A 17,733-nucleotide genomic window follows, 5' to 3' on the forward strand; every position below is an offset into this window, starting at 1 on the left:
CTATAATGGCCTAGTCAATCATCAGATCTCCACCCCATTGAACACGCATTTCACATGCTTAAGACAAAACATAAGGCAAAAAGATATACAAACAGGTAACAAATGAAGTCAGCTGCAGTAAAGACTTGGCAAAGCATCAAAAAGGAGGTGGCGTTTGGGACTTTTCCAGATGATGAGCTTCCCCACTTTTTTTTCATTTTTATTAAAAATTATCATTTTATTTATGGTGAAGTTAATTTGTCCAATTACTTTTGAGCCCCCGAAGTGAGGAGGCTTTGTAGAAAAATGGTTGCAATTCCTAAACATTTCACATTATTTTTTCTGTTGAATCCTTTTAATTAAACCTGAAAGTCTACACTTTAATTGCTTCTCAGTTGCTTCATTTTAAATCCAAGAGCGGCATGCAGAGCCCAAATCACAAAGAGCAGTCACTGTCCAAATGTTTCTTGTCATAGTTGTATATACACTTAATGCAAAAGAATGCAGGACAAAAACCAACAATAACAAGTCAGTCTGTGCACCAAATATGCCACTGACACCAAGAACTACAAATGAAGTACTACAGTTTAACTTCTAGAGGCAACCATAGTACACCCAGGGACTTAGCCTGTGCTCATTTGTGGCTGCATTTCATCTTAAATATGGAGAGAGGCGATGCTGGGAGGAGGAGGTGTCCCGAGGCTACGTGCTGTCAGAAAATGTTGGCGCTGAGCAGAATCCCCACACTTCCCATTGATTTCTCTGTGGTGGGCTTCAGGTAAATGGCCGCTGGAGGCCATGTAGTATTTGTTGTACTTTGCACATTTTTTTTACTTCTTTTTCTTGTCTTCCAGGCATCTTTTTGAATGCCTAAGGATAGGTCATCAATGTAAAAGTAGTGGACAACCTCTTTAGTTTACGGGTACATGTCTCTAGAATCATGAGCTGGGCACTACAACGGCAGATATGCAATTTTCACTCCACCACATCCATTGCTACTTGTTTCTGGAAAACACCAGTGGAGTCAAAATTGTTAGTACAGCTGTAGATAAATTCCTAGAGGGGTGTAATTGCCGAAATGGGGTCACTTGAGGGGGATTCTGCTCTTCTGGCACATAGGAGCTCTGTATATGGAGTGCGCAAGCTGTTCTACAAAAATTAGTTCACAAAGAGACAAATGGTACTCCTTCTCTCCTGAGTCTCAGTAGTGCTGTACAGCCACATATGAGGTGTAGCCACATTCAACAGAAATTGTGGGACACGTTTTGGTGCTATTTTTACCCATTTCCCCTTGGAAAATGTAAAATCTGGGGCTAAAACGAAATTTGTTGTAAAATCTGGAGAAATTGCACAACAAACTCAGTGGTTCATTTTTTATAATTATCCCTTATAAAAAAGTATAGATTTTGGGCTAAAATAATATTTTAGTGGTAACAATGTAATTTTTCATTCTTCACCATCCAGTGGTATAAAATTCTGTGAGGCACATGTGATGTCAACAAACAACCATTCCAGCAAAATATTTACTGTAATATGGCGCTCCTTCCCTTTTGAGCTTTGCACTGTGCCCCAAAAGTAATTTTTGAAAATTTCAAACTGTACTGCTCATTTTCTTCTATTACCCCTTTGAAAAATTGAAAACTTGGGCCAAAGGAACATCTTTGAAAAAAAATGGTCACTTGCTCAGCCCAATGTTATAAAATTCTGTGAAACGCTTATGGGTTAAAAATGCTCACTACACCCCTAGATGAATTCCTTGAGAGGTATAGTTTCAAGACTTGCATCCTTTGTGGGGGTTTCTGCTGTTTTACCATGTCAGGGTTCCTTTAAGTGTGACATGACGTCCACAGTCTATTCCAACCAAAATGGCTCTCTAAAATTCAAATAGCGCTCCTTCCCTTCCGAGACCAAACAGTTTTTTCCACCACATTTGGGGTGGCCCCCTGAGGAAGCAAGATTATTTGCACACAAAACGCGCGTTGGGGTTTGCGGCCGAGGCTGTGATGGGACTGGACACATATATGGGTAATTATTGCCTTTGTTCATTTGTATTAAGACATGCACGTAAAGCTATGGACATTGTAACGGTGCAGTGATCTAAGTGGAGTGATCTGCTGCTATATAGTAATTGTTGCATCTACTGTTACTAGGCTAACAATTGCAGGCTTATTATAGGTGCTTGTCTTCCTGTTTCCCAGTCTTTCCTCGGTCATGTATTACACCTATGGATTCATTCACTTGTTTGTACACATGTGACCCATGTAATTAATATCTATTCAATAGTTATGTATTTTTAATAACATTTTATACATTTTTTGGTATTTTTGACTCAATGTCCTCCTTATTATAACTTGATTGATGAGTCACCATTCACATGGGTATTTATTTTACTGGTATCTTCTAAATAAAACATATGGGGTATCCGTCTACCCAGGGGATAGTGCACAACAAATGATGTGGTCCAATTATGCCTTCTTCTCTTGTGAAAATGATAAATTTGGGGCTAAAGCAACATTTTTGTGTTTAAAATGTAAAAATGAAATGTTTTATTTATTTATTTATTGATCACAATGTTATAAAGTTCCGTGAAGCACCTGGGGGACCTAGATACTTTCATTACGCATACATGAATTCTTTGAGGGGATGTAGTGTCCAAAATGGGGTCACTTGTGTAGGGTTTCTGCTGTTTTGGCATATCGGGGGCTCTTAAAATGCAGCATGGCGTCCACAATCTATTCCAGCCAAAATTGCGCTCCTGAATTGAAATGGCACTCTTTCCCTTCTGAGCAGTACCATGTGACCAAACAGTAGTTTTCCATAGCCAATGAGCTATTGGTGTACTAAGGAGAAATTGCATAACAAAATTTGGGGTTCCTTTTTCCCTGATACCTTTGAGAAATTGAAAAGCTTGGGGTTAAAAGCAACATTTTTATGTGAAAAAATAAAATTTAAATGTTTTGGTTCCATATTGCTTTAATTCCTATGAAGCACCTAAGGAGTTAATAAAATTAATGAATGTGTTTTTGAGCGCTTTGAGGGGAGTAGTTTTTAAAATGATGTTGCTCTTGGGTATTTTCTGTCACATTGGCCCCTCAAAGTCACTTCAAATGTGATGTGGTCTCTTAAAAAAAAATTGCCAGAAGTCAGCATTGCCTTTTTCTAGGATCAATACTTTATTGGAAATCCATGGGCACAAATGACATCGTGCGTTCTTTTGTACATCATACACGTTTTGGAATCATTCCAAAACGCGTAAGATGTATTGAAGAATACGCTGTCATTTGTACCCATGGATTTCCAATAAAGTATTAATCCTAGAAAACTGAGTGCCGACTTCTGCTGATATATTTATCTGCATGCTCAGGCTGTCGTGCACCCAAGATGCAAGTGATGCGGGTGCGATGAGCTGTCATTTTCTGTGTTTGGATCTTAAAAAAAAAATTGGTTTTGTAATCTTTGTTGGAAAATGGAAAATTGCTGATAAACCTTTAGCCCTTCTAACTTCATATAACAAATATACATTTTTTCATAAATGATGCTTTAAAGTAGACATGTGGCAAAAGATACTTACTAATTATGTTTAGTGGTATGACCATCTGTTTTAAGGGCATAAAAGTTCACAGTTAGAAAATTGCAAATTTTTCCAAAACTGTTATCAAATTTCCATTTTTTTTCAAACATAAACACAAATCTAGTCGACCCTAAATTTATGACTATCATGAAGCACAATGTGTGACAAAAAGAACAGTCTGCAAATCTGTGGGATCCGTTGAAGTGTTTGAGTTATTGCAACATAAAATGACAGTGGTTAGAATTGAAAGATTTGACCTGGTCTGGAAGGAGAAAACAGGCTTGGGAGGTGAAGGGGTTAATATTTGATTTTGCCCTGCATTCTTTTGCATTATGTTAATCTATATCAGTGTATGGATTGCAGTTATAGGTGTTTTTGTGAGCAACACTCTATAGTCAAGGCTCTGAAGGGGATAGACTTAGTGTGAGTTACACATTGTATTGTTCACCATTCATAAATAGAACTAAATTCAGAGTTCTGGCTTCCGATGATCAGACAGCATGATGAATAGTTGGAACTAAACTGTGAGGTCATACCGTAAAGTTTGCAAGTGTACGCAAACATTTTAACTTAACATCAATTTAAAATCAGTAATCAATTTCCCTTTTTTCTTAGATTTTAACTGTGAACATTTTTTTGCCATTAAATTCCACGATTAACTAAATGTATAGCAATGTAACGATTGCCTTAGCAATCTGTAACCTAGTTAAAAGACCATTTGTTCATTATCGACTTTTGGAACTTTTAACCTCTATTTTGCTAATGTCTTAACCCCTTAATGACAGCCAATACGTCTTTTATCTGACCTGAGATATAAGAGACTAGCATCCCCATACAGGTGACAATCCTCTAGCTATCAGCTGTACACTATAGCTGACAACTTGCTGCATCAGCCATGATCAGTGTTTGCACCGTCCAAATCTGTTTAACCCCTTAGATGCTGCTGTCAATAGTGACTACATCATATAAATGGTTAACAGAGTGTTGGAGGCTTCCTCTTTATCCCAAATGGTGCCCTCAGATCATGATTTTGTGGTCCTGATGTTTGCCATGGCAATTCCTAACCAAATAGCGGCCTTAGAGTCTGCTGACTGTTGTAACCTGTTCAGAAGTCAGCAACATTTAGGTGGTAAAAATACACATTTTAATTTCTGTCATGCCACTTTGCATTAATTCCTGAAAATCACCTGAAGGGTTAATAAACTACCTGACTGCACTTTTAAATATGTCAGGGGGTGCTGTTATTAAAATGGTATAAATTTTGGGTGTTTTCCAATATATGGGACCCCTAAAGGCACTTCAAACCTGGATAGGCCCCTAAAAAAATAAATTTTGTAAATTTCCTTGAAAAAATGTAAAATTACTGCTACATTTTTAAACCTTCTAAAATGCTAACAAAATAAAATAACATTTTACAAATTGTGCTGAAGTAAAGCAGACATGTGGGAAATGTTATTTATTAATGTTTTCCTGTGGTATGACTATCTGGATTAAATGGATAATCATTCAAATTTTAAAAAATTGCTAATTTTTTATTATTTTTCTCAAATTTCTGATATTTTTTTTATAAATAAACACAAAACATATCGACCTATATTTACCATTATCATAAAGTATAATGTGTCACGAAAAAACAAACTCAAAATCACTGGAATTTGTTGAAGCGTTCCAGCGCTATTACCACATAAAGTGACACTGGTCAGATTTCAAAAATTTGGCTCCGTCACTAAGGGGTGATCATATAAAATGTCACTCTAAGGATAAGTTCCCATTATGAGTTGTTGACCCTGCTAAATTTTGCAGCACCCAAGAACGAAACCTGGAATTTATAGAACTCTCATGTCCACTGTGCTTCTTTTTTTAATTAGCATAAACTGACTAGCAATCCATGGTTAAAATCTGCAACATGTCAATTCATCGTTCAGTAAATATGCGATAAAATTGCAAATTTTCTAGATAGACATGAAATAAAAAAAATTGTCAGGTAAAAAATGTAATTGCTTATAGTGCATATCTGCTTATAGTGCATATCTGCAAAGTACGGTAGTTTTATCAACGCTAAGTAACAAGAAGGGTCCAATACAAAGCCTCTTTATCTAAAGATGACAAAAACCACAGCTGAAAAAATGCAATAATTATGCATGTAAAAAAGCACAAGTAGCCTAATTTAGCTAATTGATAAGGACATGCTACAAAAAGTCTGCATCATCAAAAACACACCAAATACTCATTGTGGGAAATTAGCCTAAATGACTGTGACACAGCGTAAAAATGACATTATTCAACCAACCTAAAAATCCACACGAAAATCTGCAATGAAGTCTACACGTGTTCCTCATACGCTTTTCATTATTGAATTTGCTGCAAATTTGAAAATCTGCAAAGTACATTCAGTCTGTAGTGTTTTGTATACGCTGTGGATGAATAACTTTTTTTTAAACCCTGTTAACTAACATTTTATAGTACTTTGCTGTGGAATTTTGGTGTAGATTCTGTAACTAAAATTCCGCAACAAGAACGCAAAGTGTGAATCAACCCTTAACAGTAGCACTGTGGTTCAGACTGGCATACTTCAAGGTCCAAAATGCAGTACTTTATAGATGTTGGACACTGTTGTTGTCTGTGAACATGTAGCATTACATAGTAACTGGAGCCCTAAAACTCAGTTACTTATACAAATACTGGATTCTCATTTTCTTACAAATAAATGAATATAAAAACAAATCTTCCTAAGATGCTCTTCTTCTGTTTTTACTAATAGGAAGCTTCATTTGAGTACCTTCAAAATGAAGGTGAGCGGCTTCTTCTGGAAGCTATGGATGAATTGGAAGTGGCATTTAATAACACCAATGTCCGTACAGACTGCAATCACATCTTCTTAAACTTTGTACCTACTGTAATCATGGACCCTTCAAAGGTATGTTTTCTTATGTATGTTATTTTCTTTACATGCTATTTCTAAATATTAAAGAAAATAATGGCTCTCCAGGTAATACATAAGTATATGCTTATGTTTTTGAAACATGGTTTTATTACCTACCCTCCCTTTCCTCCCTATAAGAAATTAGTACCGTATATGCTTTTTGTTATGTCCAACGGTGGCGCACATTGATTTGTGAACCTACTGTGCCATGGGGCCGGACCTACCCAGGAAGGGGCATAGCTAAGCAGATACAAGCTGTTCAGTAGAGTTCCTGATGGTGGAGACAGACTGGGCTGCAGGTAGCTGCCGGGTACCACTCCTAGGCAGATCTCGATCCTGCATCTGCCACTGATTAGGGCTATGTTCAGACGCCGGTCTTGGATACATGAGCATAGACTGGCTGCACACAGACCGAGGGACAATGTTCAGGCTGGCCACACTAGGACCAGGGGACTTCAGGAACAGGACTGGTCACACCGGGACCAAGTACTTCAGGTTTAGGACTGGCAATTCCAGGACCAGGGGACTGTGTTCAGGCACTGGCCACCCTGGGACCAGGGAACTTTGGAAAGAGGACCGGCCGCATCGGGACCTTACTATATGCGCCTGCTGCCCATTTAAGAGCAGGGTAACTAGTGCGCGCCGCCGAAAACTGCGGCGTGCACACCAGGAAGTAACAGGAGCCGGGGAAGCACTCCAAGGCAGTGAACTGGCGTCCGTGCATGAAGAGGAAATATTCCTTTAACTGACTATCTATGGCTTTGGTATGTCATATAGTGATCTAAAGATAAAATATCTGTGATTCTAAAAACTTAAATGGGTCGTCTGAAACTAAAATTGATTTTGATCCTAAATTTTATGTCATAATTAAAATTTATGTCATAATTTTTTAGACTATAATTAAAAAGTCCCTATCATTCCCTCACTACAATATCTAACTGCTTCTTGCTTGATGACTCTTCGTTTGAGAACCCCCCCCAATGCATTCTGGGATGCCTAAAGAAGACATCATCAGGGGGCAGAGGCTGTGGCCACTGTTGCAGCCTCTGCCTTCACCCTGAAACAAATTGTCATCAGTGACGTCCATTTCAGGGGATGGGCTAGTCCCTGCTCTGCTGTGCATGCTTTTGCTGTCAATTCCAACATATGCTCATTAGGATCTGGTCACTGTGCTATATTTATTTTAATGCACAGTAACAGTGCGTTATGGCCTCAAAGATCCTGGTATGCAGAAGTGACCAACGTCCTGGATCATCCACATCTTTCCCAGGGTAACTCTTCCATCAGATTTTACGATCTTTCAGTTTCACAGCATGGATGCTGAAGCCACAATTCTAATGGCCTCAGGACTGTCGGATCCAGTTATTAATACTATGATTAAGACGTGAAAATCTTCCTTGTTGCATATCTACCATTACACTTGAAAGGCCTTTTTTTGTTGGTGCGAGTCCAGCAACTTTGCACCAACTCCTTGTCAGTGCTTCTCTTGTTTTTACAATCTGGTCTGGAGTCGGGACTAAAGCTCAGTTCCCTTCAAGGGTCAGGTTTCCACCTTGGCTATACTATTTCAGAGAGATCCAGCTTCTAAGCCACAAGTAAAGATTTTTCACCAGGGAGTGGCACACACTAAGCCATCCCCCACCATTCCATTGATCCCTGGGATCTCAGACTTGTTTTGGACCTACTTCAGTCACCACCCTTTGTGAAAATGAGAGCTTTCTCTCAGCTCCGTCTCTCCTGGAAGGTGGCTTTTCTTATAGAGATTACCTCCATCAGGTGGGTTTCGGAGCTGGCTGCCCTCTTCTGTTGTACTTTTTACCCCATCCTGCACCTGGACAAGGTGCTGTTGATGCCTGTTCAGCATTTTCTTCCTAAGGTGGTTTTAACTTTTACCTTATTGAGGACATTCTTACATTCCATCTGCTCTGCACCCTTTTATTCTATTTAGAAAGCTTTGCACAAACTGGACATAGTCAGAGCCGTGCAATGCTTTTTATCAGCCAAGGCTTCAGTCAGATCTTCAGATTCCTTGTTTGTTATTCCGGAAGGCCCACACTGAGGCCTGGCAACCTCTAAGGCAACTCATTCTCGCTGGATTTAATTGACCATTTTTGAAGCATATAGGGTGAAGGTCAGATCCCTCCCATTCAGGGACAGTGTGCACTCTATGCGGTCTGTAGTGTCCTCCTGAGCTGTCCGTCACCAGGCATCTGTTTGACTCAGTAAGGTGCAGCTTTCTGATCTTCTGTTTATACCTTTTCTAAGTTATACAGGGTCTATAACTTTGCTTTGAGGGACACAAGTCTTGTCAAGGACGTGCTGTAGGCGGTTGCACCCAAGTAGCAGCTTAAGCAAGTGCTGATACTTCTGTATTAACAGTATATCTTTTTGTTATCCCCACCTCAGGAACATCTGTTGGATCTTGGGACCCCTATTGCAGTAAACGAGATTTTGTGAACTCACCATGAAATCTTTCTTGTAGATTCATTGGGGTACACAGCAGCTGCCCTTGGTTGCCCAGTCGGCAGTTCATTTACATTTTTTTCTCAGTATTTTAATTTCTTCATGCATTAGTTCTTTTGCTTCTCCTACTGCTTTCTCACTAAGTGAGCAGTCTTAGTGCTAACAGTTGAGGTATACTCAGCGGAGGAGCCAACTTTTTTGTTAATATGTATTGTTAGTGTCAGCCTCCAGGTGGCAGCAGTCTAACCCAATGTTCTTGTCTATTCAAATGAAGACTACAAGAAAGGGATTTTATATGGCGAGTGCCAAAAATCTGAATTTTTTGGTTATATAACAGACATCATATAATGGACATTATCTTTGTCTATTTATATGTTGTAAAATGTACACCTACATTTTATTGGATAGGCATGTTCATATATACATTATAAAAGCATATACTAGTGTATTACCTGGAGAATTTTTTTTTTATTATGTTGATTTATTTGGGTAGAAGGGCATTGATGATTATAGTGGGGGAGCAGGGACTAGGTGAACATGTTTATATGCACATTATAATAAAGCATGTTGGGTCTATAATGAATGTCCTGACAAAGTGCTGGAAATGCGTTTTCCCACAATATGTTGTGGATATGCATTAAAAATTTAAGATGGAAATACCCTTTAAACACTCTTATTAAACTACAACAAGTAAAACTTAAAAGTTTTGCCCATTGTCTGGACTACCTCTATTTAAATGAAGTAGTCCTCCTTGTAAAATAAAAATAGCATAGAATCACCCACCGCAACAGCACCATTCCAGTGAGGTCAGTACCAGGACTCTAGTGACATTGTTATTCTACTGGGATCTAATAGGTATAGTTTCTCATTGTAGAGCGTGACATGCCTGGCAAGTCAGTGTAAGGAGGCTTATACGCCATGCAGTGCTCTTCTGGGAAATTAAATATGCAAATTGCCCCTTCAGTAAGAGGACTTGAACTCTAGTGCCACCTGTTGCTTGTTTCCAATATCAAAACAACTCTGCAAATTGAGATCCTGATTTGGCTTTTATCGTAAGTCATATGGCAAGGCTCATTTAAAGGGTTGATATTGACTTGTAGGATCGCTACTTCCAACAGGTGGTGCTAGAATTCAAGTGCTCTTCCTCTCTGAAGAGGCAATTTGCATAGTGTTATACCATGTGAGCCCTGCAGCCAATCAGTGGCTGCTATTTCTCTGCTGTGCTTTCACTTCTTGAGTTTGTCAGATATTCATCCAAGGGAATTGAAAGCGCAGGAGCCTAATAGGGGCTGCTGATTGGCTGCAGGGCTCACTTGGCATAACAATAGCATGCGAGTCATCACTGGAACCAATGCAAGTGGTGGGTGTAAGGTTTCTTTTGAATTTTACAAGGGGGATGACTTCACTTAAAACGGGTTATACAGGTAGTGCACAACCCCGTTAACCTTTTCATCATCAGTATTTAAGGGCTTTTAAAGGTAACCTCTTTTTAACTAATATTTTTCTGATAGATTGAGGAATCTGTTCGGAGCATGGTCATGCGCTATGGAAGTCGGCTGTGGAAACTGCGTGTCCTACAAGCCGAGTTAAAAATAAACATTCGTTTAACGCCAACTGGAAAACAGATTCCAATTCGCTTATTTTTGACTAATGAATCTGGGTATTACTTGGACATTAGCTTGTACAAAGAAGTGACGGACTCCAGAACTGCACAGGTAGGTAACGGGTGGGCGCAGACGGTGCCTGTTGGTGGTTCTGTTTTTATTCTGTTCCACAATAGGCTAAAGGTACCGTCTCACTAGACGATATCGCTAGCGATCCGTGACGTTGCAGCGTCCTCGCTAGCGATATCGTCCAGTGTGACAGGCAGCAGCGATCAGGCCCCTGCTGTGCTGTCGCTGGTCGGGGAAGAAAGTCCAGAACTTTATTTGGTCGCTGGACTCCCCGCAGACATCGCTGAATCGGCGTGTGTGACACCGATTCAGCGATGTCTTCACTGGTAACCAGGGTAAACATCGGGTAACTAAGCTTAGGGCCGCGCTTAGTAACCCGATGTTTACCCTGGTTACCATCCTAAAAGTAAAAAAAAACAAACACTACATACTTACCTACAGCCGTCTGTCCTCCAGCGCTGTGCTCTGCACTCCTCCTGTACTGGCTGTGAGCGTCGGTCAGCCGGAAAGCAGAGCGGTGACGTCACCGCTCTGCTTTCCGGCCGCTGTGCTCACACAGACAGTACAGGAGGAGTGCAGAGCACAGCGCTGGAGGACAGACAGCGGTAGGTAAGTATGTAGTGTTTGTTGTTTTTACTTTTAGGATGGTAACCAGGGTAAACATCGGGTTACTAAGCGCGGCCCTGCGCTTAGTTACCCGATGTTTACCCTGGTAACCGGCATCGTTGGTCGCTGGAGAGCGGTCTGTGTGACAGCTCTCCAGCGACCAAACAGCGACGCTGCAGCGATCCGGATCGTTGTCGGTATCGCTGCAGCGTCGCTAAGTGTGACGGTACCTTAAGAATTGGACACAATCTCAAGCATCCTAGGGGTTTTTTTTGCCCCAGATTTCCATGAAAAGATAAAGGAGGTTTTGAACTAAGTTGAACCTAGAAGCATACATTGACATTTAGGTGGGACTGGTCAACAGTCTAATGTGTTTATGTCCATAAATCCGCTGTGAGGAACTCAGAAGATGACAGACTAATAGTTCTACACTCTTCACTGACAGATTTTCAGTCCACTCATTCTGCAGCCAGCAATAGACAATGTAGCAAAGAGGCTGTAAAAGGCAAACCGTGCAAAGTGTTTATTGAAACCCAATTGTAAAAATAAATTTTTGCCAACGTACATGTTCCTAAGAGAATCTAGTTTGTTTAACAGTACATAAAATTAGCACACTGTATTAAATACTGTGTATGTCAAATAACAAACATATTAATACTTTGTGTGATGTCAGTAGTCACAGGATTTGTATTGCGCACAGATAAAATATCATACCTCTGATTGCTGCCTCTTTATCTGAATATTGATATAATGATGTGACGTCCCAAGTAGGGTTGAGCGAAACGGATCGTTCATTTTCAAAAGCCGCCGACTTTTGGCAAAGTCGGGTTTCATGAAACCCGACCCGATCCCTGTGTGGGGTCGGCCATGCGGTACGCGACTTTCGTGCCAAAGTCGCGTTTCGTATGACGCGCTTGGCGCCATTTTTTCAGCCAATGAAGGAGCGTGGGCAGAGTGATGACATAGGTCTTAAGGGCGTGGACGCCTATCATCATCTTGTCGATTGTGCGCAGTAGCGATTTGCAATGTGTAACACCAGCTTTTCTGTAGAGAGAGAGAGAGAGAGAGAATAAAAAAATTAAAAAAATAAAACAAAAATTAAAAAAAATAAAAAATTCCCATTGACTTTGCATTGGGTTTCGTGTTTCGGTCGATCCCCGACTTTTCGCCATAATCGGCCGATTTCACTCGACTCGACTTTAGAGATAGTCGGGTTTCGCGAAACCCGACTCGACCCTAAAAAAGTAAAAGTCGCTCAACCCTAGTCCCAAGAGATTTCAGCTGGTAGCACAGGGAATTTAATGTCCCCCTGGTTTCACTAGTGCATTGCAGTCTGTGGGCCTCCAAATTCCCTCCGTTGGGTACTGATGTAAAGAACCGCTCTAGTAAATGCCAGCTAAATGTAGGAACAGGTGAACTGGCAAATGAAGGGGTTAAGCTGCATTCAAAGGCACAGATGGACATGTGATATCAGGACTAAGCTGCGGTCAACGCAGGTGGATAACAAAGCCAACAACTCCGTAGCCAGGAACTGTTCCCCAAGCTTTGGCAAGGAGCAGGGGACGGCGAAAGATTTATTTTCACCATGCTCTCATTGGGTATTCATCTTAGGATGTTTCTCATTTCGTTATATCTGTTAGCTTGAGGATCTATGACAAATACACCCTTTTATTTCTCTAGAAAATTTCATGTGATGTCTAGCTTACAAAGCATCAAAAATGGTGTTGGAAAATTGTTTTCTTATTTATTGATCTAAATCTAACTTCATGGTCATTCACTGATGTTTTCATTTATTAAATCTGATGTTAATTGTATATTTTTTTTAACTAGATTATGTTTCAAGCATATGGAGATAAGCAAGGACCGCTACATGGGATGCTCATTAACACACCTTATGTAACAAAAGATCTCCTGCAATCAAAAAGGTTCCAGGCACAGTCCTTAGGAACAACCTATGTGTATGACATCCCTGAGATGTTTCGCCAGGTAAATTTTTTTATTTTTACTGCGAGTTATGGTATCAGCACAGATCTTACGAAAATTGATCAACACCAACTGCAGCATAAATGAGGACCAAAAGTGTGACAGTGTGACTTTCCTTAAACTCCATAACATGATTACCCTGTGGGGCAATCTCTACCCATTCCTAATGTGCATGAGCCAGTCTGTAGAAATTTATATAATTATCACCTGTCTTTGGTGATCCATAAAAACAATTACCAATTCCTAAAAATAACAAAACGCAAAAATATAAACATTTGTATTATAGTTACTCAAAATCTAAATTTTTACAATAAAACATCTCTATGCATCTCATCACGGAACTCCTTTGAAACCCAGTCTGTGTCCAGGCTTCAATAGAAATTGTGATTTTACTATATGCAGCGATGCTGTGATATTTTTGTGAATAGTGGAAGCACAGGTCAAGTCCCCTAAGGACTAATAAATACAGTAAAAACTAAAGTAAAAAAAAAAAAAAATTTAAAAAACACATAAAGGTTCAAATCACCCCCTTTAAAAATAAAGATAATTAAAAAATACACATGTGGTATCGCCCCTGTCCAAAAAATGTCAGATCTATCAAGACATAAAAATAATTAAAATAGTACAGGCAAGAAAAAAAGAAGGCACTCACCGATCTAAAAGCTGACCCGTAGAAGCGCAAGCACAGCGTGAAACGGCCGTCGTTTGCTCCTGCTCGCATGAGCTCCTTTTCTCACTCCCCCGGCCATGAAGTTTTTATATGAAGATTAAATAAAGATTGCCAACTTTTAGATCGGTGAGTGCCTTCTTTTTTCTTGCCTGCACTATTGGAATTGTCTGCTTCATTCTGAAGAGCACCCGATCTGAGCATATGTGGCTGGCAGTGTAATGACTTTTGATTAACACCTGGCTCCAGGAGTGCAGCGGCCTTGGCTTTGTTCAGACAGTGCCGTTTTTTGTCTTTTTGGTCGATAAAAATAATTAACCTTATTGGTAAAACGCCATAAACAGCGGAAAAAATTGAAAACGCCAATATTGCATTTTTTGGTCCGATCGAAACAGCAAAAAATGTTGTAAGAGATCAAAATGTCATATCTAACCCAATCTGGGATCAATGTAAATGTTGTCCCGCCCTTTAACAAATAGCGCTTTACCAAAAATATGGAAACGTTGTGGATCACAGAAAATGGCAACACATCAAAAAATAATTTTTTAAAATAAATCTCTGCATTTCTTTTTTTACCTCTATAATAATAAAAAATAAAAACTGGACAAGTGTGGTATCTCCGTAATTTGGTTGATGAGGAGAATCATACTGCCAGGTCACTTTTACGCAAAATGTACACAGTAAAAATAATTCCCACAAAACAATGTCAGAATTGAGGTTTATTTCCCCAGTCTTGTGATCGCCGTTATTCATCGCATATCGGCAATCGCAAAAAAAAGTCAGATTTTCCATTCATTTCTCTCTCCTCTGATATGATCTAGCACACCAGAGGAGAGAGAAATGGGGTCCCTTGAGTACCTCTGCCATCCCCGAACACTCTGGCTCCGCCCCCTGACCCTCCGTGTAATTTTTCCGGAATAAAATGACGGGCATATGCGCAGTGCGCCTGCTGAGATCTGCCTGCCAGCTACAGGCAACAATAGGAAATTTTTCCTATTGGTTCATTTTGATCACTGTAATAGACCTTATCACAGTGATCAAAAAAAAAAAAAAAAGTAAATCAAACCCCCCTTTTGTAATCCCCTTAGTTAGGTAAAAATAATAAAATAAACAAAACATATTTTTTACCATTCTTTGCAGTTTGGGTTAAGGTTGGGCTAGAGTTGGGGCTAGGGTTAGGGTTGGGGCTAGGGTTAGTGTTGTGTTGGGGTTAGGGTTGGGATTAGAGTTATGGATGTGTTTGGGATAGGGTCGGAGTTAGAATTGGGGGGGTTTCCACTGTTTATGTACATCAGCGGGGTCTCCAAACGCGACATGGTGCCCGCCATTGATTCATGCCAATTAAGTAATTTTTTTTGTGAAAAAAGTAAAATGTCCATTTTTTCCTTCCACATTGCTTTAGTTCTCGTGAAGCATCTGAAAGGTTAATAAACTTCTTGAATGTAGTTTTGCGCACCTTGAGGGGTGCAGTTTATAGAATGGTTTCACTTTTGGGTATTTTCTGTTATATTGACCCCCAAACTCACTTCAAATGTGAGGTGGTCCCTAAAAAAATGCTTTTGTAAATTTTGTTGGAAAAATGAGAAATCGCTGGTCAACTTTTAACCCTTATAACAGCATAACGAAAAAATATTGTTTTAAAAATTGTGCTGATGTAAAGTTGACATGTGGGAAATGTTATTTAACTATTTTGTGTGACACCACTCTCTGATTTAAGGGTACAAAGATTAAAAATGTGAAAATTGCTAAATTTTCAACATATTTGCCAAATTTGCTTTTTTTCATAAATAAACGCAAGTTATATCATTAACCCCTTCATGACCCAGCCTATTTTGACCTTAAAGACCTTGCCGTTTTTTGCAATTCTGACCAGTGTCCCTTTATGAGGTAATAACTCAGGAACGCTTCAACGGATCCTAGCGGTTCTGAGATTGTTTTTTCGTGACATATTGGGCTTCATGTTAGTGGTAAATTTAGGTCAATAAATTCTGCGTTTATTTGTGATAAAAACGGAAATTTTGCGAAAATTTTGAAAATTTCGCAATTTTCACATTTTGAATTTTTATTCTGTTAAACCAGAGAGATATGTGACACAAAATAGTTAATAAATAACATTTCCCACATGTTTACTTTACATCAGCACAATTTTGGAAACAAAATTTTTTTTTGTTAGGAAGTTATAAGGGTTAAAATTTGACCAGCGATTTGTCATTTTTACAACGAAATTTACAAAACCATTTTTTTTAGGGACCACCTCACATTTGAAGTCAGTTTGAGGGGTCTATATGGCTGAAAATACCCAAAAGTGACACCATTCTAAAAACTGCACCCCTCAAGGTACTCAAAACCACATTCAAGAAGTTTATTAACCCTTCAGGTGCTTCACAGCAGCAGAAGCAACATGGAAGGAAAAAATGAACATTTAACTTTTTAGTCACAAAAATTATCTTTTAGCAACAATTTTTTTATTTTCCCAATGGTAAAAGGAGAAACTGAACCATGAAAGTTGTTGTCCAATTTGTCCTGAGTACGCTGATACCTCATATGTGGGGGTAAACCACTGTTTGGGCGCACGGCAGGGTTTGGAAGGGAAGGAGCGCCATTTGACTTTTTGAATCAAAAATTGGCTCCACTCTTTAGCGGACACCATGTCACGTTTGGAGAGCCCCCGTGTGCCTAAAAATTGGAGCTCCCCCACAAGTGACCCCATTTTGGAAACTAGACGCCCCAAGGAACTTATCTAGATGCATAGTGAGCACTTTGAACCCCCAGGTGCTTCACAAATTGATCCGTAAAAATGAAAAAGTACTTTTTTTTCACAAAAAAATTCTTTTAGCCTCAATTTTTTCATTTTCACATGGGCAACAGGATAAAATGGATCCTAAAATGTGTTGGGCAATTTCTCCTGAGTACGCCGATACCTCATATGTGGGGGTAAACCACTGTTTGGGCACATGGTAAGGCTCGGAAGGGAAGGAGCGCCATTTGACTTTTTGAATGAAAAATTATTTCCATCGTTAGCGGACACCATGTCGCGTTTGGAGAGCTCCTGTGTGCCTAAACATTGGCGCTCCCCCACAAGTGACCCCATTTTGGAAACTAGACCCCCCAAGGAACTTATTTAGATGCCTAGTGAGCACTTTAAACCCTCAGGTGCTTCACAAATTGATCTGTAAAAATGAAAAAGTACTTTTTTTTCACAAAAAAATTCTTTTCGCCTCAATTTTTTCATTTTCACATGGGCAGTAGGATAAAATGGATCATAAAATTTGTTGGGCAATTTCTCCCGAGTACGCCGATACCTCATATGTGGGGGTAAACCACTGTTTGGGCACACGGCAGGGCTCGGAAGGGAAGGCGCGCCATTTGACTTTTTGAATGGAAAATTAGCTCCAATTGTTAGCGGACACCATGTCGCGTTTGGAGAGCCCCTGTATGCCTATGCATTGGAGCTCCCCCACAAGTGACCCCATTTTGGAAACTAGACCCCCCAAGGAACTTATCTAGATGCATATTGAGCACTTTAAACCCCCAGGTGCTTCACAGAAGTTTATAACGCAGAGCCATGAAAATAAAAAATAATTTTTCTTTCCTCAAAAATTATTTTTTAGCCTGGAATTTCCTATTTTGCCAAGGATAATAGGAGAAATTGGACCCCAAATATTGTTGACCAGTTTGTCCTGAGTACGCTGATACCCCATATGTGGGGGTAAACCACTGTTTGGGCGCACGGCAGGGCTCGGAAGGGATGGCACGCCTTTTGGCTTTTTAAATGGAAAATTAGCTCCAATCATTAGCGGACACCATGTCACGTTTGGAGAGCCCCTGTGTGCCTAAACATTGGAGATCCCCCAGAAATGACCCCATT

General features: G+C 39.8%; 1 protein-coding gene across 2 annotated transcripts in view; it reads left to right on the top strand.

The window, feature by feature from the left end:
* The window catches only part of ACACA (acetyl-CoA carboxylase alpha), a 575,142-nt gene that overhangs the window by 297,016 nt on the left and 260,393 nt on the right, over nt 1-17,733 (top strand). For both annotated transcript variants that reach the window (XM_069756397.1, XM_069756396.1), the window contains exons 38-40: nt 6,312-6,467; nt 10,448-10,651; nt 13,046-13,201. In XM_069756397.1, coding sequence (XP_069612498.1) covers nt 6,312-6,467; nt 10,448-10,651; nt 13,046-13,201 — 516 coding nt within the window. The remainder of the gene's footprint in view (nt 1-6,311; nt 6,468-10,447; nt 10,652-13,045; nt 13,202-17,733) is intronic.

This window comes from Ranitomeya imitator, chromosome 3 (genome assembly GCF_032444005.1).
Source record: "Ranitomeya imitator isolate aRanImi1 chromosome 3, aRanImi1.pri, whole genome shotgun sequence".
In the NCBI taxonomy this organism is placed as follows: Eukaryota; Metazoa; Chordata; class Amphibia; order Anura; family Dendrobatidae; genus Ranitomeya; species Ranitomeya imitator.